General features: G+C 35.0%; 3 protein-coding genes across 6 annotated transcripts; all 3 read right to left on the minus strand.

Moving 5' to 3' along the window:
• Positions 1-1,801: 1,801 nt before the first annotated feature.
• On the minus strand, positions 1,802-3,402 carry LOC121256586. Its single transcript, XM_041157430.1, has 4 exons — positions 3,196-3,402; positions 2,834-2,970; positions 2,262-2,519; positions 1,802-2,140 (listed from the first exon to the last, which is right to left on the minus strand). The coding sequence occupies exons 1-4, from the start codon at positions 3,314-3,316 to the stop codon at positions 1,970-1,972; spliced, it is 687 nt and encodes a 228-aa protein (XP_041013364.1). The 5' UTR covers positions 3,317-3,402; the 3' UTR covers positions 1,802-1,969.
• Positions 3,403-4,662: 1,260 nt separating this feature from the next.
• Positions 4,663-8,926, minus strand: LOC121254976 (DDB1- and CUL4-associated factor 8). Of its 3 annotated transcripts, none has more exons than XM_041155240.1 (6): positions 8,826-8,926; positions 8,552-8,665; positions 7,543-7,794; positions 6,667-6,810; positions 5,500-6,255; positions 4,663-5,083 (listed from the first exon to the last, which is right to left on the minus strand). In XM_041155240.1, exons 2-6 carry the CDS (start codon positions 8,660-8,662, stop codon positions 4,862-4,864), a joined length of 1,485 nt encoding a protein of 494 aa, XP_041011174.1. In that variant the 5' UTR covers positions 8,663-8,665; positions 8,826-8,926; the 3' UTR covers positions 4,663-4,861. The 3 variants fall into 3 exon arrangements, with proteins under 3 accessions (XP_041011174.1, XP_041011172.1, XP_041011173.1); XM_041155238.1 differs by having other exon boundaries at positions 8,766-8,926; XM_041155239.1 differs by having other exon boundaries at positions 8,758-8,926.
• An 8,778-nt stretch (positions 8,927-17,704) lies between these two features.
• Positions 17,705-22,093, minus strand: LOC121255856 (mechanosensitive ion channel protein 6-like). 2 transcript variants are annotated; one of them, XM_041156391.1, is made up of 5 exons: positions 20,089-22,076; positions 19,504-19,627; positions 18,633-18,926; positions 18,323-18,525; positions 17,705-18,219 (listed from the first exon to the last, which is right to left on the minus strand). In XM_041156391.1, exons 1-5 carry the CDS (start codon positions 21,972-21,974, stop codon positions 17,934-17,936), a joined length of 2,793 nt encoding a protein of 930 aa, XP_041012325.1. In that variant the 5' UTR covers positions 21,975-22,076; the 3' UTR covers positions 17,705-17,933. The 2 variants fall into 2 exon arrangements, with proteins under 2 accessions (XP_041012325.1, XP_041012326.1); XM_041156392.1 differs by lacking the exon at positions 17,705-18,219 and having other exon boundaries at positions 18,406-18,525; positions 18,633-18,654; positions 18,765-18,926; positions 20,089-22,093.
• Between the last annotated feature and the right edge of the window lie 2,205 nt (positions 22,094-24,298).

Raw genomic sequence — 24,298 nt, forward strand, 5'->3', positions numbered from 1 at the left:
GCCCACGACCACACTTCACTTCACAACATGACACCCACTTCACTTCTCTTCACATCTCATGTCTTCACACGAAACCTAGCCCCCTTCTGCCATGCCGTGTGACAACGCCATCTACAAGTAATATACAGCACTTGACGCAATTGACTACAATGAAAATGCTTTCTACCCTATCAGACTCACTAATATATTCCCCCATGGCTTTCGTTGGGGATGGTTAAATTTAAGACTCACTAATATATGTGGATAGGACCATGCATTTCCAATCCCCACCCCAATTCTCCCCACTTACCTTATCTTTCCCTCATGGTAGTTTTCACTTTGTCCAAGGATTGCAATGGAGTAGAATATCTTAGCTGAAAAATGGGAGGAAAGCCAGTCTGGATCATTGGACTAGCCTGCTCTTCCATGAAGAAAGATGGCTATAACCAAGAGAAAGATGAGAAACTCTCTTCAAAAACTGAATTGTGAATTGCTCAATTTTCATCCAGTGTCTTTTGGGTCAGAAAACAGCATTTGAAGAGAATCAAGGAGAGAACAATCGCCTGATGACTATAACCAAGAGAAAGATAAGAAACTCTCTTCAAAAGCTGAGTTGTGAATTGCTCAATTTTGGGTCAGAAAACAGCATTTGACCATCACAAATTATGAAATTGGCCTGCATTGGGTTTAGAGGGAAAACAGCATTTTACCATCACAAAAATAGAATTGGTATTGGGTTCAGGGCAAGTAGGGGTGTAAATTCAAACCGGAAAACCAATCCGGTCCGGAACCGGTTCTTAGAATGTGAAAACCGGCCGGCTCTGGTCCGGTTCGGATTTTAGGATTTTTCGGACCAGACCGGTTGATAAAAAATGTATATAAAAAATAATACTTGTATTATTGTATATATATATTTTATACAAAATATTATATATATATATTAATATATATAAGTTTAATATATTATGTATAATTATAAATTTTTATGTGAAATTTTTATATATAATATATATAATTATATATATTCATATATGAAATAATTTCTTATTATAATTTATAAATTATTACATAAAATGTTAATACTAAATCACTAAAAGTTTATAACTAATACTAATGTTAAATATATAGTTTATAACTAATACTAATATATAACTTATAACTATACCAATAGTCTAATATTAATACACTATTATATAGTCTAATATATTAATAAAAGTATAAAACAGATTTTTTTAAATCAATTTTTTTTTTTTTATAAACAAATTTTTAATGAAAAATTGTAAAACTTACATTTTAAAAAAACCGGAAAACCAGACCGGACCGGAAACTGGAAGTACCGGTTTAGGTGGGTAACCGGTGCGTAATCGGTTTTGAAAAATACAAAACCAGTACATACCGGTTCGGTCCTAAATTTTGTCCAAAACCGGACCGGTTACACCCCTAATGGCAAGCAACAAGCCAATTTACTTGGGCCATTAGGCCGCCAATTGGTTTCGGGCTAACAGAAGAATTTAGAGCTGAACAATCGCCTGATGGGTTTGAAGGATGATGGGAGAAAAAAAAAAAAGAAATTCCATAAGCCCAGTGCATTCCTCAGCCACAGGAGTTTGAACTCGGAACTGGAAAGCTTGAGTCAAGGGATCAATTCCGAGACCATCAACCATGGTAAGATTGCAAGGGTGATCGTATTGGGAAATTGGAAAAAGGATAGGAGATGATGATAGCAATCTTGGACTGCGTAACATCTAATTCATCCCAAAAAAAAAAAAAAAAAAAAAAAAACAAAGAAACAAGAGAGAGTTACCAGGCGAATGCACAATCCTTAATATAAATACATATATTATTAACCCCAGAATACAACCCAGCCATCAGATACTGAATTGGAAAAAATGAGTCTCTACAGAATAACCTCAAGAATATATATGCCAATCAAACTAAGATCCCACTAGACCGGTCAGAATATACATACTCTATAAATGGACCAACCAGCTCACTGGATAGGAAATATGTCATTATCGCCACCTTCTGTGTCCATATATTTGAAGTTAACATTATCCCAGCCATGACCCCTATAATCAAAGCCTGGGCTGAGATAGCATTTCATGTCCTGAAACAGGTTCAAATTATCCACGAGCTTATGAAATGCGTTGCACCCACAACACTACAAAACAAAAATGAAGTATCCTTAGTAGTTAAAGTCACCTCAATAGCATTTATCAATGAGATAGGTACTCAAATTAATAAAGCCTCAACAAGAATATAACCTTTCTGCTATTAATTACCTGCACAAATACAGTGCCATCCGTATAAGCATGGGGGTTAATGGCCCGTGTTGTCCTCTGACTACAAATGTTACAAGTAAAAGAAACAAGCATTCTTCGGCGAGGTGATTTTGTGAACAGAGACCACGGGAAAGTGGAGACATTCTCGGTGCCCGTGCTACTCTCAATCCCGGCAGGAACTGAAGGACCTTCCATACCTGAACCAGTGGTCCAACCTCTCCCGGTAGCTGCGTTCAGCACTAATCCCATTGCCATATCCTATTAGGTAAAAAAAATATTTATTGGTTTAGAGAAAAAGTAAATGAAAGAAGATTGGTTTCTGTGAAGCGTCAAGGAAACTAAAAAACACGATGGTTCTTCCAAATTTTTTTTTAAAAAAATTACATTACCTAGGAGCTAAAAGATTAATTGATATCTTAACTACAACAAATTGGGTTCAGTCAGGAAATCGCGACAACATAAAAGATCATTTCCTTATGTTTGGCTCAATTTTCTAAGGACCCAAGCAAAATTAAAAAAAATCATTTTGCATGAGTGCACGTATGTAAGAGAGAGAGAGAGAGAGAGAGAACCTTTGAGAGAGGGGAAAGGGAGAGATGGCGATTACTGAGAATTGGAAAGCTGTTGATGTCCTTGGAATTGGACTGAGGGCTGTTTGATGCGATGTCCTTCGAATCGGACTGAGGACCGTTTGGCTCAGGATCGTTCCCTGGAATCAAAATATTATTAATCCCATCTTAAGCAAAATATGAATTATTAGAAATGAAAGGGCCAAAGTCGGTTGCTGAGAAACAGTACGAAACCGAATAAGAAAATATGAAGCTCCCCAGACTCAATAATTTATCAAATCAAAGTTTCCGTTTTTGACGTTTTCTGAGGAACCAAAAGGATAAAGAGAATAAAAATAAAATGAGAACAAAATAAGAATTACTACCTTTGGAGGCGAAAGGGAACTGAAATGACCTCGAAGGAGGAGTCCGTCTGGGAGAGAAATTGGAAAAAGGAGAAGACGAAGACATGAAAGTAACAGAGGAGGAGCTCATGAGGGTTTCCATGGAACCGAGAGAGACGGAGACAGCTGACTCAATGAATCGGTCGGACTCGGTCGCCTTTGATACCACCTACGCTTCTGCGTCGAAAAATATCAGTATATATCTCAGAGACCTGAGATGGATTGGGCCCCTTCCATCCAATCTGTGCCATTTAAAGATCTGTTCAGCTTGGCCCATTTTTTGTGGGCCGACTTGCTTACAATTTTTTTTTTTCTTTCGACCAAATGCATAACCCTATTCGCATTAGAGAAATCGTATAATGAAACCTTACACTATACGCTACATTCAATATGTAATTTGTTATTTATTCTTTTTATTTAAACATTATTTTTATTTAAACATATATATTTATCTTTAAAAAAAATACACACATATTTAAGCATTAAAATAGAATGACAAAAATGACAACTCACATATTAATTAGGTGGAGATGTGTAGTATAAGCCTTCGTTGTAGAATTTTTCTTCTCGTTATATTAATTGTACACGTCTCTTATACTGATTATTCATTAATTTATTTTATGTGATTTTAATTCTTATAACTCAGTTATATATAATTTATATGGTTATACGAACTATATCATTTGTTTTTTACTTTCAAAACTTGCAAAGTCTCAATTTGCATCTTAAACTATTTATATTCTATACCGGATACAGAAACCCTCTCAATCCATCTCATCTCATCTCATTATTACAATTTTTTCAAATTGTCATATAAAATATAATAAACAATTCAACTTTTTCAAATCCTAAAACAATAATAATATTAAAAAATAATATTCTAACAAGATTTTATTCAACTCCTTTAAAATCATCTCATTTTATCTCACATCACTATCCAAACAAGCCCAATTTACAACATTTACTGAAATGTGGCCATTATAATTTATTACGTGACTAATTTCTAGTTCATCTAAACATCCATATCCAAAACTAAAAATATCTCTACAGCTTTTAATTTTTTTAAATTTGCACTCCAAATAATACGCAACAGTTTTTAAAACAATCAACTCAATAAGATAACAGTACATCTCAATTCAATAGGTTAAATTAATAAGGGCTATATTAAAAAGAACAGGGTAATCGTATAATCAAGGGAAGTGCAGATGTTAACTTCTTCGTTTTTTGGTTTGCCCAACCTTCTTTTTTTTCATGTGCTGGCAGTACATTATCGTTGTGATTTATAGTCCAACAAAAGAAATTCAGAAGTTGATGGACAATGCTCGCTTATTTTAGTGCAATAACTGTGAGATGATGTATCCAGCGGAACCTAGAAGAAGGTGACTCGGAGCCTAGAAGAATCAAACATACGAATAATTAAAGGGAATCATCTGAGCAAGAAAAAAGTATGTAACTCAATATCTGACATAAATAAGCAACTTATACCGCATTCACAAAGAGTATGAGAAAAAGAAAAGGATTAAGGAATGATGGAGAAGTTGATATAGGAAATAACTAGTGGATGTGAAAACCCAAAACAGTTTTTACTTAAACCCTATGTTATGTACATTACAACCATTTTTCATGGCCAAAAGACTTCTCCAGCATCTCAATAAAACAAGTCATCCTGGCTGATGGTATCTCCTTCATTATCTGAAGAAGCATCACTATTGGCATTGAATGTCAGAATTAGGTCCAAAAGTTCCCGACGCGCATCCGAAGTTTCTCCACTGCGACCAGGGCTTGTCCTCTGCCTTTGCAGAGAAAATAGTTGCAACATCAAATCATCAGGCGAAGCTATACGATACATCCAGCCCCTGGCCTTGGGTTTCTGCTTAAATCAAAACCATCATCAACATTCATCACAACCACAAAGAAAATTATCATTATTATTGCTACCAATAGCAGCATCAATACAGTTGCCATCAATCATTACCATCAAACCAGTCACAGCAATCCTTGACACCATTGTCATTTTTAATATCATCGTCGTCATCATCAACAGATACTTCATCATCATAGAACCTTTGATCATCTTAATACATGATTTTCTAGAGTATTTTTCTTCTACTAGCTAGGTGTTTCTCGTATGGTACCGTACTTGGGTTGCACCATTGGCTTATTAATAAAAATATTCTTTTAAAAAATTGAGGTTTAAGGTTTTTGTCCAAACCAATCAAGCCAAATACAATGGGAAAATATCAAGCTTTTGGGTTTAAATTATAAACTCAAAACTGTAAAACATACCTCTTCAATGTTTGTAGGCAAAGTAGCTCTCTCAATGGCCTTCGGGGTCCATATTTTGATGTCACTTTCAATTCCACTGCTTGCAAGTACCATGGTATGAGGATGACACTCAATACAGTTTACAACAGTCTTATCTGCTTCCATGACACGAATGAGCTCCCCACCTTTTTTCTTCCATATGAATATCCGGCCACAGTCTGATCCACTCACAACATACTCACAATTAGGCCCAAAGAAGTTCACACCTTTCACTGTCTCACAGTTTCTGTGCCCCTTGTAAACTTGAGGAGTACCATTTTCATCGGTCTCCATAGTTGATGGACATGCTGAGAATTGATGATCACCTCCTATTTTGTCACTAGCATCAATGCCCAGAGACACTGGAGAAGCTGGAAGTGGATTAGGTCCCAATCCCATATCCCGTGTAAAGAGATAGATGAATTCATCATTGTATGACACAAGCAGCTCGCTCTGTTCTGAAAAGGCCAAGCCTGTTATTCCAACATGCTCATCACCAATTAAGTGTAGAGGGCAAAAATAGTTTGTGGGTTGACCAAAATCGGTTGATCCATCCCACTTGTATTTGCGGATGTCGTAAAGTCGAGTATATTCATCAGAGCCTGCAACTGCAAAGAGATTTGGATTCCTTGGATCAATAGAAATGGCATTCAGAGGGATAACTGACATGTAATTCCTCCTGTCGTCAATAGGTTGGCATGTGAAAAGTTTTGTGGCAGCCTGAGTTCTCAGATCAAACTGTAACAATAATGACAGGGTCACACCGCCATATAACCAAGCAATCATAAATACTAAGGCCAAAATCATGTGAGAAAAAGGGAGAGGTCGACCAGCAGCATAATGCAAGGGAATGCCAAGGGACTTGCATTTATAACTGCCACCACCATAGCAGACTGGGAATCAACCAGTCATTTAATATTGAAAAGTAAAGATTATTGGCAAAATCAAGTAAAATCAAAGAAAGGATTGATAGAACAGAGAATTCATTTCCTATTATAAAGCCTCCAAATGAAGCCCATCAAATGGTTAGACCTCACCCAACTTTTGCCATACAGAGGTGTTTAGGCTTGTCCCAGTGTAAATCAATTCTCCAGATAAGTGAGGCTACTATATCAGGGATTAAAGTGGCGAGGGGGAATTATAACTTACATGCTGCACCAACCCATCTTCACCACAGGTATAAAATATATGAGGGCTCCCAGGTTCAATAGCCAGCTTATGAGCTCGTGCTTGATGTTTAGCAAGCAATTTAATTTCCACTCTTCCACATTCTGAAATCTCAGCAAGTCTCACCTAAAATTGATCAGGTGTAGCCCAAGAATTAAAAAAGCTCTGTACTCAACAAAATAGAGAAAATTCTTAATCTTGATAGCAAAAGAAAACAAGGTGAAAACTCTTTTGATAGGAAGAATAATAGACAAGCAGCCGTCGTCAAATTGTCATAACAAGATCTCTAATCCACTATCCTGGAGAATGGATATTCATCATATGAAGATTTCCTCTAGAATATTAAGAAAAAACACCAGCAAAAGTTATGGAATGGTCAAGACAACTGACAAAATAATTTGTAGACTACATTCAATTGCTGGTTCAGTTTATGCATGACAAGAAAGGCATTGGAAGTGTCTAAACTCTTTAATATTCAGACACTAAAAGACAAACACCATCGAATTTCAAAGTTGCAAGTCTAATTCGTTTGCAAAATAGCAATTCAAAACTTTCTCCCAATTGAGCACAACTAGCAAATTTTTTCATAGTAGCAGGATCACTTTATATGTGTGTTTATATATTGACCGGGAACTTTTTTTCATTAGTCAATATGGGTCTTGAACCTACAAGGTCACACTCCATCCCACTCACAAGGGAGAACCAGAAGAGAACAAGTCCGAGTCAGGGCTCGTTAGTTGTGGCCTCTAATATCCTTAACTACATTGTACAAAGATTCTAAACAGCCAATTATATACTTAATTAGTCTCTTATAAAGCTCCACTGCATACTGTAAGTGCTTTGGAACAGATGAAATACCTGCCCGTCTGCAGCACAGGTAACAATGCTTCGGTCATCTGTGTAAGGCATGATCTTTGCTTGAAAAACGTTGTTATTATGACCTGAATGAAACGAAAGCTTGACACGCCCAGTCTCCCAATCCCAGAGTATAACCCGCCTGTCATCAGATCCTGAAACCAGAATGTCACCATCTGCATTGAAGCTTACAGTGTTCACACAGCCTCTGTGCTTTTCCAGCTTCGTGTAGATATCAAATCGCCAAACAAGATCCTGGGACATATAAATTCATTTAATTAGACCTTGTACAATATCAAGTCCGCAGAAAAATAAGAGAAGACGAGTTCAAGACTGACACACCAGACTAATATAGGAGGAGTAATTATTAGGTACTCCCGGAGTACCGACACGTGGTACTCTCATCCTATCATAAGATGTCAATAGGAGTACCACGTCTTCCGTACTCCGGGAGCACTTAATAATTTTTTTATAGGAGTGAGATGTTGGTTTAAACATAGACAAATGAACAAAGCAGTCAAAGTATGTCATGCCAAAGCTTATTTCAAAACTTCACCCTCTCTTTCTAGTTTTCTCTGAAAGAAGGGGGGGGGGGGGGGGTAATCAGTGAACGAATTTTTGGGTTTTAAGAAAAATTAAGGGAAGTAAAAGAAAAATGTCTTGAACGACAGTCCAAAGCCAACGACTTTGAGCATTTTTCCTCTTATAAACGATGAAATTAATTCATTCTTGATTAAAGGTAACGATCAAAACGCCAAACTGCAGCCCAGTACCACAAATTAAGTACCGATCAGGAGCTACGCAATACAAATAATATAAATAAAGGAATGCGCATAATCCTGATTGAAAAAGGGAAAATCAACCGAGGTTAAACCAAGCATTAACGAACATACAAACGGAAACACCAAACAGGAATACGAAAAATCTAATTCCCACAACCATAAAGCAATCTTCCAAACGGAACAGAAAATAGTGAAATAAAAATCGGGGATAAGGTTATCCGAAATAGGACCTCGGAGGCGCCGAGGCGGTGGGCGAAGTTCCTGGTGGAGAGCTGGCCGACCTCTCGCTTCCAAACATTGACCACTGCCTTGTCGACGCTGGTTCTCGTTCTCTTATTCATCCTCTGTTGCAATGAATAATCCGATTATGAAAAATAAAAAAAAAAAAAATATATATATATATATATATATATAAGGTCAGTGGGGGCGAGTTGGCTGAGAAACTTTGGACTCGGAGAATCGGAGCGAGAGAGAGCGAGGTGTGAGCAGTTCGTTGTTGCTTACGAAGTCATCGGGACGGATCGGTGGATCATTGATTGAACTCTCTCTCTCTGTCTCTGTGTCTCTCTCTATAAGTTTCTTGAGACGCAGCACGTAAGCGTCCGGAATAAATATGCTCGGGGAAAGGTCACCCTCCGTATGCAATTAGATTCCGACGCGTGCTTTATGAGTAGTGTGGATTGCGTATGTTTGGATAACAAATCAAACTCAACTTATCTTAAGTACGTCAATTCATCATTATAATTTTTTTAAATTTTAATATAAAATATAATAAATATTTTAATTTTTTTAAATTTTAAAATAATAATAATATTAAAAAATAATATTTTAACAATATTTTATCATTTCAATTCAATTCAGTTCAACATTTAAACGTAATTTTAAAATGATTTATGAATAATAAAATAAAAATTGAATTCTTTATTATATTTTATATGAAAATTTAGAAAAATTAATTTAAAATTTAAAAAAATTGAATTGTTTATTATATTGTGTGAAAATTTGAAAAGATTTTAATAATAAGATAAGATTAATTAAGATGAATTGAGAAGGGTTTTGAATGCGAAGTCTAATCAAGGATTGTGATTTTTCAAAAAATTTGGTCAGTAGCACGAGAGTCCCAACTGTGATTCGTTCCACTGAGCAATAATCTCTGTTTTATGCTAAATTTTAGATTTGAGTAAAAGTAAATTGAAATGGTGCTTAAGAAAGATTTATAAAATATTTATTTTTCTAAGTGAATTCACTTAATATTATAAAATTTAAATTTTGGATTTTAAAAAGAAACTGACATCAATTTTTATAAATAAAATTATAAGTATACGTAGGAGCATTCGCATCTGGTATTCTAGAGTACCGGATTTTCTATAATTTGAGGTCTTTTTTATAGTTTTGATCAAAATACTCTCTATATCTAATTTTTATTTTAGAAAAAATATTTAGGGGATGAACAATAGTTCTCCAAATATAGAAAATTAATATTCATTTCTTGAACTATTTTTTATCAATATTTTATATTAATACATAAAATAAAGTATTCTTCCAATGATCTACACTTTCTCTCATATTCATATTTGTCATAGTTTTAAATAATAATTTTAAAAATAATTTAATTAATTACGAAAATATAAAAAAATTAATTTTAAAAATATTATCATATCTACAAAAAAATGAAATTTTTTGTTTAAAATATTCACTAGAATAATAGTTTAAAATATAAAAAAAAAATATTGAGTAGTTAAATTTGTAAATAGAAGTGAGAGAAAAAAAGTAATAGAAAAATATTATTTTAATAAAATAAAAAAATGATAGAGAATGTGATATATGAGATTTTTGAAAGTTGAATAAAATTAAAAAAATTATTTTAAAAAATGTAATTTTTAACTAAATTATGAGCAATGCGATGGAAATGCTCAAATATTACTCAGAGAAACTATAGGCTCACCTATAGTTAATTATTTCAGTTTGTGAGCAAGTATTTTCGAACACGTCTCTGCCAGTGCCACGTCTGTATAACTCACTCTTTTTAGCGAGTGAGATTTGCCTCATTTATGATTCTGTCAATCTTTCTCCGCATAAAAAAAAACATGTGTAAGGCTGCATGTAGAATATTTTTCTAATATAAAAATGTAGTGAAATTAATAAGATAAACTTTTAAAAAGTAGAATGAGACAATAAGCCGTAGTATTACAAATTAGTCATGGATTCCCATGACTAACGCCTCCAGAGCTCTCTATCACACCCATAAAATATAACAGTAATAAAAAACCAAAATTTGAATTGATTTGCATAAAGAATGTCAACAGTTACATTTATAACTCGTACAAACTTTTTGTCAGGTCTTGACTCTTTTGTAGAAGTACAAGATAAAAGAAAAGATGAAAGTCTCGTTTATTTTTAAGAAATATTTTATCTCATTTTACTTTATTATTATAATTTTTTTAAATTTCTACATAAAATAAAATAAATAATTTAATTTTTTTAAATCTCAAAATAAAAATAATATTAAAAAATATATTCTAATAATATTTTATTTAACTTTTTAACTTTAATCTCATCTCATCTTAACTTTAAAAACAAACGAGCCCGAAGTGAACTTTTCCAATCGAGAAATGCTAAACCTCCCGAATTCGGGACACAAAAAGTGTCCCGAATAAGGTTTTTTTTTTTTTTTTTTAGTGATTAAGAAAGTATTTTTTAATGATGTTGTGAATTTTTTTTATTTTTTAAAAATATTTATGATAATTAAAAAAATATATAAATAAATAAATAAATAAATAAAAGAAAAGAAAATATGCTGTTCGGGAAGTAAATTCGGGATGTTTTTTTTTGTTAAGTGTTGTACTACTCTTTCCAATCTGTTTTCAATTTCTTTCAATAAACAACCCAGTACATGTTTTCTTTTCTCTAGGTTTCTCTTATCAGAGAAAACCACATCTCACAAGCATCTTTTTTTACTGGATAATTTTCCTGGGTTTTAATCAATCTCACCAGTGAAGTATTTTCTTTTATAAGCAAATGCTAGCTTATACATCATCAACTTCTACAGAAGAGAAGTGAAGTACTTTCTTTATCACAAGCGTTGGTTACGTCTACGTCATCAACTTCGTTGGCGTCAACTTGGGGAAACTAGGTCTTGCAGAAGGAACAAAGCATGAAAATCGGGGATCAATGATCAGTGGTACTCTACGTCTTCATCTGGCCAATAATGTACTCTGCGTCGTTGGCGTCGGACTGGGTGGCTGCGTCGTTGGCATCAAACTACTGGTGGCGGCAACGGGTGGTGGAAGCAACAAGCAAGAGGCACAAAGTCGGGTAGCAGAGGAAAGGGAAAATAGATCTTTCTAGATTTTTAATTCTAGGTAGAAATTCCATGCAGTGATTCTCATTATTTTAATTTGTGCATAACTGTAATGTCATGTTTTCCTTGGCCGGTGTTAAATGGCTGAAAACAGCCTTATCGTTCTAAAGAGGATTTTTTTTTTTTTTTCCCCTCGGCAAGCAGTAATATATTAATAATGAAATTGAGTAATAGTATATGACGAGAGTATTAATTATACAATACAATAATTATACAATAGAAGGGGATCCTTTCCACTGTAAAAGTTGAGAAGGCTAGGTGGGATCCAATCTTGGGGTATGCTTCCATAAGCTAGTTTGGAAGTTGCCCATTGCGTAAGATTGTGCGTGCATCGATTCTGAGAATGGTATATTTTTTGCACCCTCCATTCTTCAAAGGGTCTAACTAAGTACTTGATGTCTCTAATGATGGGTTGCATGGTCTAATCCGATATCCTTGATGAGTTGGATATTTCTTGTATAACTTGCTTTGAGTCTCCCTCTATGATAACTTTTAGAATCTTCCTTTTGACTGCCTCTTGTATTGCCATCTGAGTTGTTATTGCCTCCCTTACATTTGGGTTTGTGTTGTTGATGAAGTCTGCTTGTATGAAGATAGATTCCCCTTGGATGTTTCTATATAATGATGCAATTGAACTCCAATTTGGTCTAACAACTACATCAAAAGAGAGAGAGAATGTTCCTTGGGGTGGTGGCTACCATTTTTGCTCTTGAGGAATTGTTTTTGTGATCCAGGCTTTGTTATGTTCATTGAATAACTATGTGATCTTGGAGACAAACCAAACTGGAGATTGGATAATTCTTTGTAGATGACCTGATTTGTTGCATAGCATAAGCTATCCATAGCTATTGTAGCAAACAATTGAAAAGATTGTACTTCTTCCTCAGGAATGTTCAGACCATTACATGGATTTAGAATGATTGAAATCCAGTTGGAAATGGGCTGATTTGCAAATTGGAAAATGTTGATTGGCCATTTAGAATGTCTCTATAGAATCCTAGAGAAAGCACAGTTTAGGAAGAGATGAGGAAGGGTTTCTTCCTCCATGGTGCAAAGAGGACAGTTAGTATGGCTTTCATCTAGGCGACGAATGCTTTTAAGAAGGGATCTTATGGCAAGAATGTTGTGCATTACCTTCCAAAGAAAGAATTTCAGTCTGTCTTGAAGCTTAAGTTGTCAAAGTTTTTTCCAGATTATGCATGATTGTTGAATTTGAGTGGATTCATTTGGTCTTTGAAAGGTTGCATATGTTGATTTAATAGAAAAGTTGCCAGAAAAGTGATGGATCCACTTAGTTTTATCACTGTGTGTTCTGAAATTAAGAGTCGAAAGTAGGATTTTCATGATGGCTGTCATTGATTCTGGTGTGAAAAGGGCTTGAAGCATAAGAGAGTTCCAACATCTAAGTTCTTCAAGAGTTAGCTCAGACACCTTCATATCAAGATCAATTGGTGGATTATTTCGATTTGGTTGTTGTTTTAAGGAGTTTATGGTTGGGACCCAGGGGTCTATCCAAACCCTCGTAGTGGTGCCATTATTGATTTGAAAGCAGATGGAATCTTTGATGAAATCTCTTTGTTTTATGAGGCCTTTCCAAAACCAAGAGTCTGTTGGTTGGGCTGCAGTGTCGAAAAAGGAGGTATTTTTCAAGTATTTTTTTTAAGGCATTTCTTCCAAAGACTATCAATATCATTAATGAGAATCCAAGCAAACTTTGAGATGAGTGCCATGTTGAACTGAGAAAATTTTTTCAAGCTAATACCTCCACAGGATTTGGGCATACAGATAAAATTCCAAGATTTTGGGATATATTTATGAATTTGATTTTCCTTTATACCCCACCAAAATCTACGAGTGTATTTATCAAGTTGATTTGTTATAGATTTCGGCATCCAGATTGTGGACGTGGTATAGGCAGGGATTGAGTTGACAACTGATCTGACGAGGGTGGTTCTACCCTCCTGTGAAAGGAGCTTTGATTTCCAACCTTGAAGTCTATTTTGGACCTTTTCCTAGATATCTTTGAAAAGTGTTTTCTTTTTAGTTCCTAAGTATAAGGGCAGTCATGAATATCTTAATTTTGGAGGAGAAACTTTATAGTTCAGGGACTCCCTAATTTCTCTTGCAATCTCAATTTGAGTATCTCTACTGAAATGTATGGATGATTTTGCAAGGTTGACTTTTTGCCCAGGCCAATTGGTGTATGTACTTAAGCAATGTGCATAAGCTTGTGCATTATGAGGTGTAGCCGCTCCAAAGAGTATAAGGTCATCTGCAAAGAGGAGGTGCATGATGGTAGGACCATCTCTAGAGATTTTGATACCTTCAATGTTATTGTTAAGCTCATCTCGAGTGATTAGTCTAGACATCACCTCACTACCAATGATAAAAAAGGAATGGAGACAGTGGATCACCTTGACGAATTCCTCATTTTGGGTGGATGAAACCAGTTAGGGATCCATTTATGTTGATTGAGTATGTGACAGTTGTGATGCATTCTTTCATCCAATTTATCCATGTATGATTAAAACCAAGGTGTTCAAAGATTGAGAGAAGGAATGGTCATTCCATGTAGTCAAAAGCTTTTTCCATGTCAATTTTGATGGTCATTAATCCTTCTTTTCCTCTTTTCTTTTTCAGGTGATGAAAGATTTCTTGTGCCAAAATGATATTCTCTTGAATGAGTCTGCCTGATACAAAAGTTGTTTGATATGGAGAGATAATGCTAGGAAGAATTTTCTTGAGTTTGTTTGCAAGGATTTTTGCAATTATTTTGTAACAGACGTTCGAAAGGCTTATAGGTTTGAAATGATTAACTACATTTGGATTATCAGTTTTTGGTACCAAGGCTATATTGGTGTGATTGATTTCTTTAAGGAGCTTGCCTTGAGTGAAGAAGTTAATGATCATATCTGTGAGATCTTTTTTTATTACATCCCAATAAAATATATAGAAAAGACCCGTGAATCCATCAGGACCTGGAGTTTTTGTAGGAGGGATTTGTGCAATGTTATTTATGATCTCTTCTTCAAAAAGGATCTTGCAGAGGAATTCATTTTCTGAGTTTGTTGTCTTGTTGGGGAAAAGGGTTGTGATGTCCTCCATGTCATCTGGGTTAGTTGAATTAAAGATCGTTTGGAAGTGCTCTTGGAATTTTTGCTTTATGAGACGAGGGTCACTTGTCCAAGTATTTGGCCCAGCTTTGAGATTGTCAATGTTGTTCTTCCTTCTTTTTATAGAAGTGGAGGCATGAAAAAACTTTGTATTAAGGTCGGTGGTGGTTAACCAATTTATTCTTATTTTTTAAGCCAAAGGGATTCTTTTCTTCTTCGTTGTTCTTCCAGATTAATGCAGAGATTTTCTTCCAAAATAATGGACTGTTGAGTTGGAGTTTGAGCTTGAGTTTCCATTAGAGTGTTGCTAAGCTTTTTTATAGTAGACTGGAGGTGACCAAAGTGATTGACATTCCAAAACTTCAAAGCTTTCTTTGTTGCTTTTAATTTTTTTTGTGAGGATGTATGCAAGTGTGCCTATAATGGGTGTTTTCCAAGCATTTTCGACCACTACAATCTTAGAGGGATCTCTTGTTCAGAATTTCTCAAATTTAAAGAATCTTAAGAATTTTCTTAATGATTATGTGGAATGTAAGTATAGGTTGTGAAATGCTATTGATTATCTTTTTTTTTTTAATTATTATCTTTTTACAAGGTTATAAATTATTGGAAGATTAAAAAAGAATCGATAAATAATTTTTCATTTAAAGCAATGATCTATCATATTCTCTTATGATTTTGTAATATTTTATTCTGATATTGTTAAGCCCTAAAGAAACAAGCTACTTTCCTTCATAAAAAAATATGTTTTTCTTTTTTTTTTTTCCTCGAAGATAAGTTCTATTTGTAGTCTCCAAATGAGAATTACGTGTGTAAATTCATTGATGTGTTTCATTAAATGGAAAAAATATCATTTTGAGAGGAATATTATTATAAGTTTAAAATTTTTTTAAAGACAAACTTGTTTAAGTTTGCGTGAGCAATTCCTATTTAGAGACTGTATGTAGACTAACCATTTTGTAATGCTTGTCAAAGCTTATTTTAGCTGAAGACTGCTACCCTCACTCTCGTTCTTGTAGCAATGACCATTGAGGTACTATTGCCTGTTGATTCTGCCCTCAACCATATGTTGATTTTGATTCTCAGAAGAACCCTATAATTTTTAAGGGTGGCTCTACAAATATTGCTGGGTGCTCTCGTTGGGGCTCTCATTAGTGCATTTTAAGTATTTTTTTTTTGTCACGTGCATTTTTTTAACACTCTTAACATCTTTTTAAACAAAAAAAAAAAAAAAAATTACAATATCATTAAAAAATATTTTATTAATTAGGAAGTAAAAAAAAAAAAAAAAAAAAACCCCAACGGGAGCCCAGCGAAAAGATTAGCATTTTCTAATTTTCAATGATATTTTTAGAAGTGTGTATTTGAGTGCACGGAGGAAATCCCCAGAAAAGAGGCATGGGAGAAAGTATCAGCATGCCTACTCAAAATTGGAAAAGCCAGTGTTATCTTGGAATTTTGCTATCAGAACAATAATGACAACATAAATGAAGTGGATGACAACATAATGACAACATTTAAATGAAGTGGAAGACTGCAGAAAAATAAACTAGAATGTTGCCTCTCTCCCTTTCTGTTTTTTTGTTATCTTTGGAAAAATGGCGTGAAATTCTGCTTAAAATCAGAAGAAGAGCACAATATAACGCAGTCTGCTTGGGATTATGATTGAAATTTGGAAAGATGATATTTAAAATAGAGATTCTTAATGGTGAACCGATTTCAGCAATATCTCCATTGATCCATTGTTTTTATTTACTAGTTTCTCATTCTCTGCATCCCTTTCACTTGTCTCGTTTGTTTTTTTATTTATCTCATTTTATTTAATCATTACAATTTTTTTAAATTATAATATAAAATAAAATAAATAATTCAAAATTTTCAAATCTTAAAATGAAAATAATATTAAAAATATATATTTTAATAATATTTTATTTAATTTTTAATTTTTATTTCAATTAATCCTGTCTTATCTGCAAAAATAAAGGAGAAGCGTTTACCCATGTGTGCCCTCCCTCTCCTTCGGCATAACATTCGCATCTTTTCTACGGTTTCATAGAATACTGCCATGCGAAGTGGGTGAGGATTGATGGGATGACGCCAGGGGCAGTACCATTCTCTCAACATGATTGAGTTTCAACTTAGCTAATAAAACCAAGGGTGAGTTCCATGTAGACTCATGTTGTAGAGAGGCCAATTCAGCAGATTACTTTCCCAACGCAGCCTGGCCTACGAAGCCTGGTTAGATAGTAAAAATATTTTATTTTATTTTATATTATTTTATTATTATAATTTTTTTAATTTTTACGTAAAATATAATAAATAATTCAATTTTTTTAATTTTTAAAGTAATAATAATATTAAAAAATAATATTTTAATAATATTTTATTTACTTTTCAACTTAACTCATCTCATCTCAACTTAACTCGACTCACTATCCAAATTACATATCAATATTCTAAAACAAATTGAGCTTAATTTGAATATACAAAACATCTCATCTTATCTCATTTCATCATTGTAACTTTTCTAAACTCTCACACAAAATATAATAAATAATTTAACTTTTTCAAATCTCAATATAAAAATTATATTAAAAAATTATATTCTAACAATATTTTATTTAACTTTCAATAAAACATCTCATTTCATTTCATCTGAACTACATAACCAAACCAAATCTAGTCTAAGCGGGCTAGCTTTATGGGAGAGTTATAACAGAAGAACATGCATCCTGAGGTAACGCTAGCAAGTTTAAGTTCGAATCCTCTTTGTACCATCAGCCAAAAGCTGTAATGCCTTTTGCGCAAGAACATGGATCCTCTGCCTTCTCTAAGTCCACTCCAATGCGAACTTGGAACAGCAATAGCATAATCTATCCACTGGGACAGTACCACGACAAAATCAAATCTTGAACAACCGGTACGTGTATACATTTAAATTTCAAATTGTTCTAGTTCAATGTTGTTCTGTTCAAAGGCTCGAACCTTCGAATGAGATTAACTAACTAAACAGCATCATACAGAAAATCACCTCTCCATTCTCCAGAAAATATCATACTCTGAAAATAAAGCCTTCGAGGGTGCATCCCCCAAAGAGGTCATAAGCAGCTCATGGACGTCCACTTAGTAGGAAAAACTTCATTTTTCACTCGTCCAGGTAGAGGGAAGTCGGGTAGAATTCACAGGAGGCATGGTGCGGACGTTGATGTCAAGTGGCAACAGGCGGTATTGAATGTCAAGCTCACGGAAAACCTTAACCATCTCTTCAACCAAAAGGGATCTCCTTGCCCACTTTTCTCCCATGTCTTGATGGTTCATTGTGTGTGTCAGCCAAACAGCTATCTTCAGCCTGTTTAACCCTTCCACATCCTTGAATATAAACATAGGTGCAGGATACCAGTGCTCCTTCTTGTTCTCAATATAACTGCGGGCGGCCATAAAGGGAGAGAAAAACCATCATATTAGACACTTATCGGCTTGTATATACACAATGTAAAGCAAGCAAGTAGTTATCTTCCTGTACATACCTTATAATTCTCTGTCTCATGATTGCAATCGTATCTGCTGGAGTTGATATATGGAGACAGAATTCAACAGCATCTCCCATGTCAGGACTGCGGTAGAAGTTATTGATGGGCTTAGTAGAAAGAACACTGTTTGGGTAGACAATCTTCGTGTTGTCGTATCTTAGAAACACGGTAGTCAATATGTTCATTTCTTCAACAACCATCTGATTTTTTTTTTTTTTTTAAAAAAGAAAGAATAAAATATTAGGCCCCCAGTTATGAAATGGCCAAAAAGATGGAAAAATTAAACAAATTTGAGATGCAAAATTACCTGAACTCCTTCAATTTCACACCTGTCTCCCACATCAAATGGGTGGATTACAAATAAGAAGATGATTGCTTCAAATATCGTCTTGCACGTGTTGCCAAAAATAAATGCAACAAGGAGGAGCTGAGAGCTTACAAAGACCAGAAATTTCGTGGTCGCAATTCCCAGAATCAGAAGCGAAATAACTAACATAACAATGCCAACTAAAATGTTCACAACTCGATGAAGTTTGTTTACGGCTGTTTTGGTATCATTTAATGTCAAAGCGAGTGCTCTCCGCTCTCTGAAGGCATTCACCTGGAATGATCAAATGCATTACATTACCGTTATAACTACCAAGTAAAACACGAACACATCTATCAAATCATGATGAAAATTCATAGAAGTGCATCCAAAAAATTTGAAGGACTTTAAATATGGTGTTTATACAAAATCCTTCTTTGCGGGTGCCCACGATGGCATAGACAAAATCATCATATATATGCGCAACACCAATTCTCTAATCAATTGTATACAGATGGGGCTTAAAATTGAGCGTATCCCATGTTTGAAACTGCTGTGATCAGCTATATATTATGATCCAGACCCAACAATTGTGGTTGCAGTTTTCATTCCGATCACTCTCAAGCTTGCATGCAGACGCATGCCCACACCCATTTGAAACTAGGTTTGGATCTGAGTTCACTACTACCTAAACCTTGCTTGAAACATAAAAGGTAAGATATTTGTACAAAGTAGCATGAAGGGTAGCGCGCAAATGTTAATATTCATCTAGATAAAACTTAAAACATGGTAAAGAATGCTGCTTCTAACTTATCCTGTATTGTGAAAAGGAGGGCCTTTAAAATAAAACCATTTGTTGCCCAATCCTTACCACCCAGTTCTTCAAGGATGATTTGCTGATTCTCCTGGTCTCAGATGCTCCTTCAAAGAGACTCATGGTTTTCAAAGCCTCATCTTCTCGCAAGAATCGCATCAAGTCTTCCAGGCTGATGTACCTGAAGAAGAAATTTTAATGGAGATTGATTATTAAGTAAACAAGTAAAACTAGGACCACATGCAACACAAATCGCATTATCTGGACTTGTCAATAAAGGGTCTGAAGTTGTCGTATAGTATGTGTGGCAACAAATTACAAGCTAATTACCAGCGGTCCAGCAGGATGGCTCTTCTATGAAATAGGTGTTCTCAAAACATGATTAAAATAACAAGCATGAATTTTATTTAAAAAACACAACAGAGCGATGTGAACAAGAAACCAACGCACAAATCCTTCCTTATCTGGAAACAACTAGTAATAAGTTAACCACAAAAGTTCAAGTGCATTCAACGAAACAAAAGTGATGCAAAATTATAATTAAAAGTTCCAATCAAACTATTAAAAAGGGCACATCACTTAACCATACATAGGCACAATAGTAAGATAGATTGTCAAAGGAATAAGTCAGTAAGGACTTACTTAGCCCCATGCCTAGCGACATTTTGAAATATCTGCTTCGCTGCTGCTTTTGCCTCGACTTCACTCCTAATCTGTGTACTAGACTCATCCTCATTTGTGGCATCCAATAGCTGCTCATCCAGGGTCGTAAGAGTCCCATACCGAACAATCCTCATCAGCCTCTTCATATTCCACGCTGACACATTCTTCGGATTCAACCTATGCAAGTGATCAATGGTTATCCCCTGATCATCTCCCTTCTTCGACATTAGCCGTGATAGCTTCCCGCTTTTCAGTCGAGGGCTACTCTGCAGCACTCCACTCCCTATAACCCTTCCGCTCTTTGTTGGTGGGAAAGCAGCTGCCTTGAGATCAGGGGGCACACTAGCACCAGCGTTCTGTAGCTTCCTGACCTCATCGGCAAGCCTTGCCTCCTCCTCCCCCGCATTCTGTATCTCAATCAACGGCGGCCCTGAAAGCGTCTCAATCACATACTGATTAAACAAAGACTCCTGAATCCTGTCAAAATAGGTGCTGACATGGAAAGAAGAAGCCAGAACTTTGACCATAAGGGTTTTCACCAACCAAACCAAGGTACCCAGCAACAAACACACAAACACCTTTGTCACATACGTAAGCTTATCACTCTTGGTTTCCCTCTCAACCTTCTTATCGAACAAAAAATGCCAAGCTATCAAAACAAGTCCCAACCATAGGCAATTCTGCACGGCATTCCGAACACCGTAAACAAAATAAAGCACCCTTTTACGTAAAACGAAATTTCTTTCTATAAAGAACACTATGATCCTAATACCCCACCCAGACACCAACCTCCCACAGATCAAAACCAAGATAAGAACTTCCCATTTCCACAGCTTGAGCTTCCACAGGTTCTTGTCCCTCAGATAGGGAATAGAAAGAGAGCAAATCAAAGCCGCGATTATCGCAACCAAACTCACAAATTCCAAAACAATCAGAGCGCTCAGCTTCGCTTTCCTATATTCGCCAGGCAAGTCCTCCTCCCAGAAGGGATCATCTTCGTCTTCGTCCAAAGTCTTCGGAAGTAAACCTGACCGGAGCTGGCCCGACCTGGGAACCCGGCCCGATCGCCTATCCGGCTCGTCCGGTGGCTCCATCAGCCTGGACTTAGTCTTCGCTCTCAACAAGCTTGACTTTCTCTGAGCAGATGAGTTTGATGTACACCTCACCACCTCATCGCCCGAATTCCCCGACCCACTGCCGCGACATTTTTGCGGTGATGATTGTTGCCCTTCGTCGAAAGACCGTTCCTTGTAACGACGTCGCACCGAATCGTTTGCTGTCTCAACCCCAGCATTTGAGGGCTGGAAGGAGACCTTGAGCTCCTTGGACTCTGACACCGGAGGTAGGTTCGGATTCCGTGGGTCGGCACGGAGCTCATCCATTTCCAAATCCACGTCCAGGGACGTATCGCCTGACGCCCTCTGCTTGTGCAGAAACTGTGCAATCAGCTTCGACGGCGGGTCCTCTGCCCCCTGCCCACGTCTCGGGAAATCAAAATCCCCAGCATTCCCATTTTTCACGGTGTTCTCACTAACCACATTGTTTCCAACGTTGTTGCTGTCGCCGTCGTCTGTCCAGAAGTCATAGCTGGACTCCCTCCAAATCTTGTTGTTGCCGTTGTTATTACCGTTGGCCACCACATCTGGACTGATGGAACCTCCCTCGTCGATTTTCACGATGACTTCTCGGCGGTCGGAGCGATCAACGGCCCTCACAAATTGGTGATGATGATCTTCTGATTCGTGGTCGACGAGGATGGGAAGCTTCTCGTGGGCAAACTCGTCAGTGCCTCCTCCAGCAGAGATCTTCTGGAAGTGCGTATAAGAACCATGTGATTTGAACGATTTCTTCCGAGCGAAGTCCATAATCTATTGCTGTAAGAAGAACATACTATGCCCTATTCCCTCTCTCTCTCTCTCTCTCTCTCTATATGTATGAATCTTTTTAAGTGGGGGACGACGTTAGGAAAGTTGGTGATTTTCCTGGGGTTTGCACGGAAATCTAGTTGACGCGTGTACCCTGTGAGTACAATTAAACAATGTCAAATTTTGAAGAGAAATGCTCGGAGCCCGTTTTGGCTCCCGGTTGATTTTCTCGATTTCTTTTTTTATTTGTTTTTTTAGTTTTTTTTTTTTTTTACTTAATCATTAGAAAATATTATTTAATAACAGTAGCCTGATTTTAAGTAGCTCACTCAATTTTTATGGTTTTCTAAATTTTGAGTTTTTATTTTTTTTCACTTTTTTTCACATTTTTAATATATTTAATACTTTAAAAAAATTAAAAAAAATCTCAACACACTAAAAATTATTTTTTTAATCACTAAGTTAAAAAAAATTATCAAATAATCAAATAGAGCGGTACAAATAAAAGGATAAAGTAGTATTTTCTATTTAATACTATTGTAAATTCTTTTCTTTTTTAAAAAATATTTGAAAGTGTTAAAAAAATAATTTAAAAAAAATCTTTAAAAAATTTTTTTGCATAATTTTTTAACACTTTTAAAATTTTTAAAACAAATTTACAATACTATTAAAAAATATTTTTTTAATCACTAAATAAAAATAAAAATCGAAAAAAATAAACGGTAGCCCCGCTAGGATTTTTCTATCGAAAGTGAGAGCTAGGTGGCGCAGTGTGCATGGTTTCGGTCGGACACCTTAACAATCATAGGAGCCCTAAGAAGAGAGAACCCTAGATTTTCTACTTAATGACAGAACTGCCACCTTTTTTAATTTTAATTAAAATATTAATATTAGATACAAATCTCCTACAAACTTTTTATAAAAAAATAAATCTCACTAATAAAAAATAATTTTTTTATATTTTTTTTAATATGAAATTTACTTTTTTACAAAGCTTATATAAAATTTATTTATTTGAAATTTGTACAAATTATTTTTTATTTTCTAGTTTAGTTATACAAAATCAAATCATCTTATATAATCATTACAATTTTTATAAATTTTCACACAAAATATAATAAATAATTTAACTTTTTCAAATTTTAAAATAAAAATAATATTAAAAATTTATATTATAATAATATTTTATTTAAATTTCAACAAAACATCTCATCTCATCTGAATTTTATAACCAAACAAATCCTTAACGTAAATGGGTCTAACAAATAGCAGGGGACTCACTGCTGCTTTCTATGTAGTAAACTTTTATTAATAATACTTCATGCCCAATAAATTTATTAACTAAAATAAATATTTAGTTAAAAATCAGTGCAATCCAAAGTACGAATCTATTAAACTTATATCAAAGAATTTAGGACTCAGCTTGTTTTAAATAATTTGCATAACTGAACTTGTCAATGGAATTATTAGTCAAGAAAATGGTACAAGAATTTACATATTTGACAACGTACGTACCAAGTCATGTTTAAATACAAAAACGATCTTATCTCATCTTATCACATCATTACAATTTTTTTAAATTTTCACACAAAATATAATAAAAATAATAATTTCAAAATAATAATAATATTAAAAAAAATATTTTAACAATATTTTATTTAACTTTTATCTAAAATCATCTCTCATCTCACTGTTCAAGGCCAAATATTAATTATTGTGGACCCTTTTTGGTTGGTATTTTATTCCCACTAAGCAATCCCTATTGCTCGACTAATTAGCTGTAGCTATGCAACAAAACTTTTGTTTTTCTATTAAAAAGAAACACACACTCACACCAAATCAAATTTATTAAATAGTAAAAATTAATTAAAATCAAAAGATAAATAAATAAAAATTAAAACCTTGAATATAACTGAGAGTAGGCACTGCCGTTTGTAAAACCTTACATGGTTTTGAATCGGACAGAGACAAAACGGCCGTGTAATGTTGCGTCCATGCTGTTTACTGGCATTACTGCAAACAGCTGGAATGAACGATGGTGTTTTCGGGAACACGCCAGACTTGGTGGAATTGATTGGATTGTGTTTGGTTCCTCTTTGAACTTTAAAGGCTTTAGAGAGATATATCGGACACGTGTCGATACTATAAAGACGGTTGGGTTGGGTTATTTACCTAACTTTTTTGGTTCAAATTTAGCATTATGGGGTTGGACGTGAGCATATGTACAACAGAAAGGAACAATATGAAATTGGCATATATATATATATAAAAGAATGAACACCAAGGCAAGATAGGACAGAAATGGAGGACAAGACAGGGAATGT

This window comes from Juglans microcarpa x Juglans regia, chromosome 3D (assembly GCF_004785595.1).
Source record: "Juglans microcarpa x Juglans regia isolate MS1-56 chromosome 3D, Jm3101_v1.0, whole genome shotgun sequence".
NCBI classification, from domain to species: domain Eukaryota; kingdom Viridiplantae; phylum Streptophyta; class Magnoliopsida; order Fagales; family Juglandaceae; genus Juglans; species Juglans microcarpa x Juglans regia.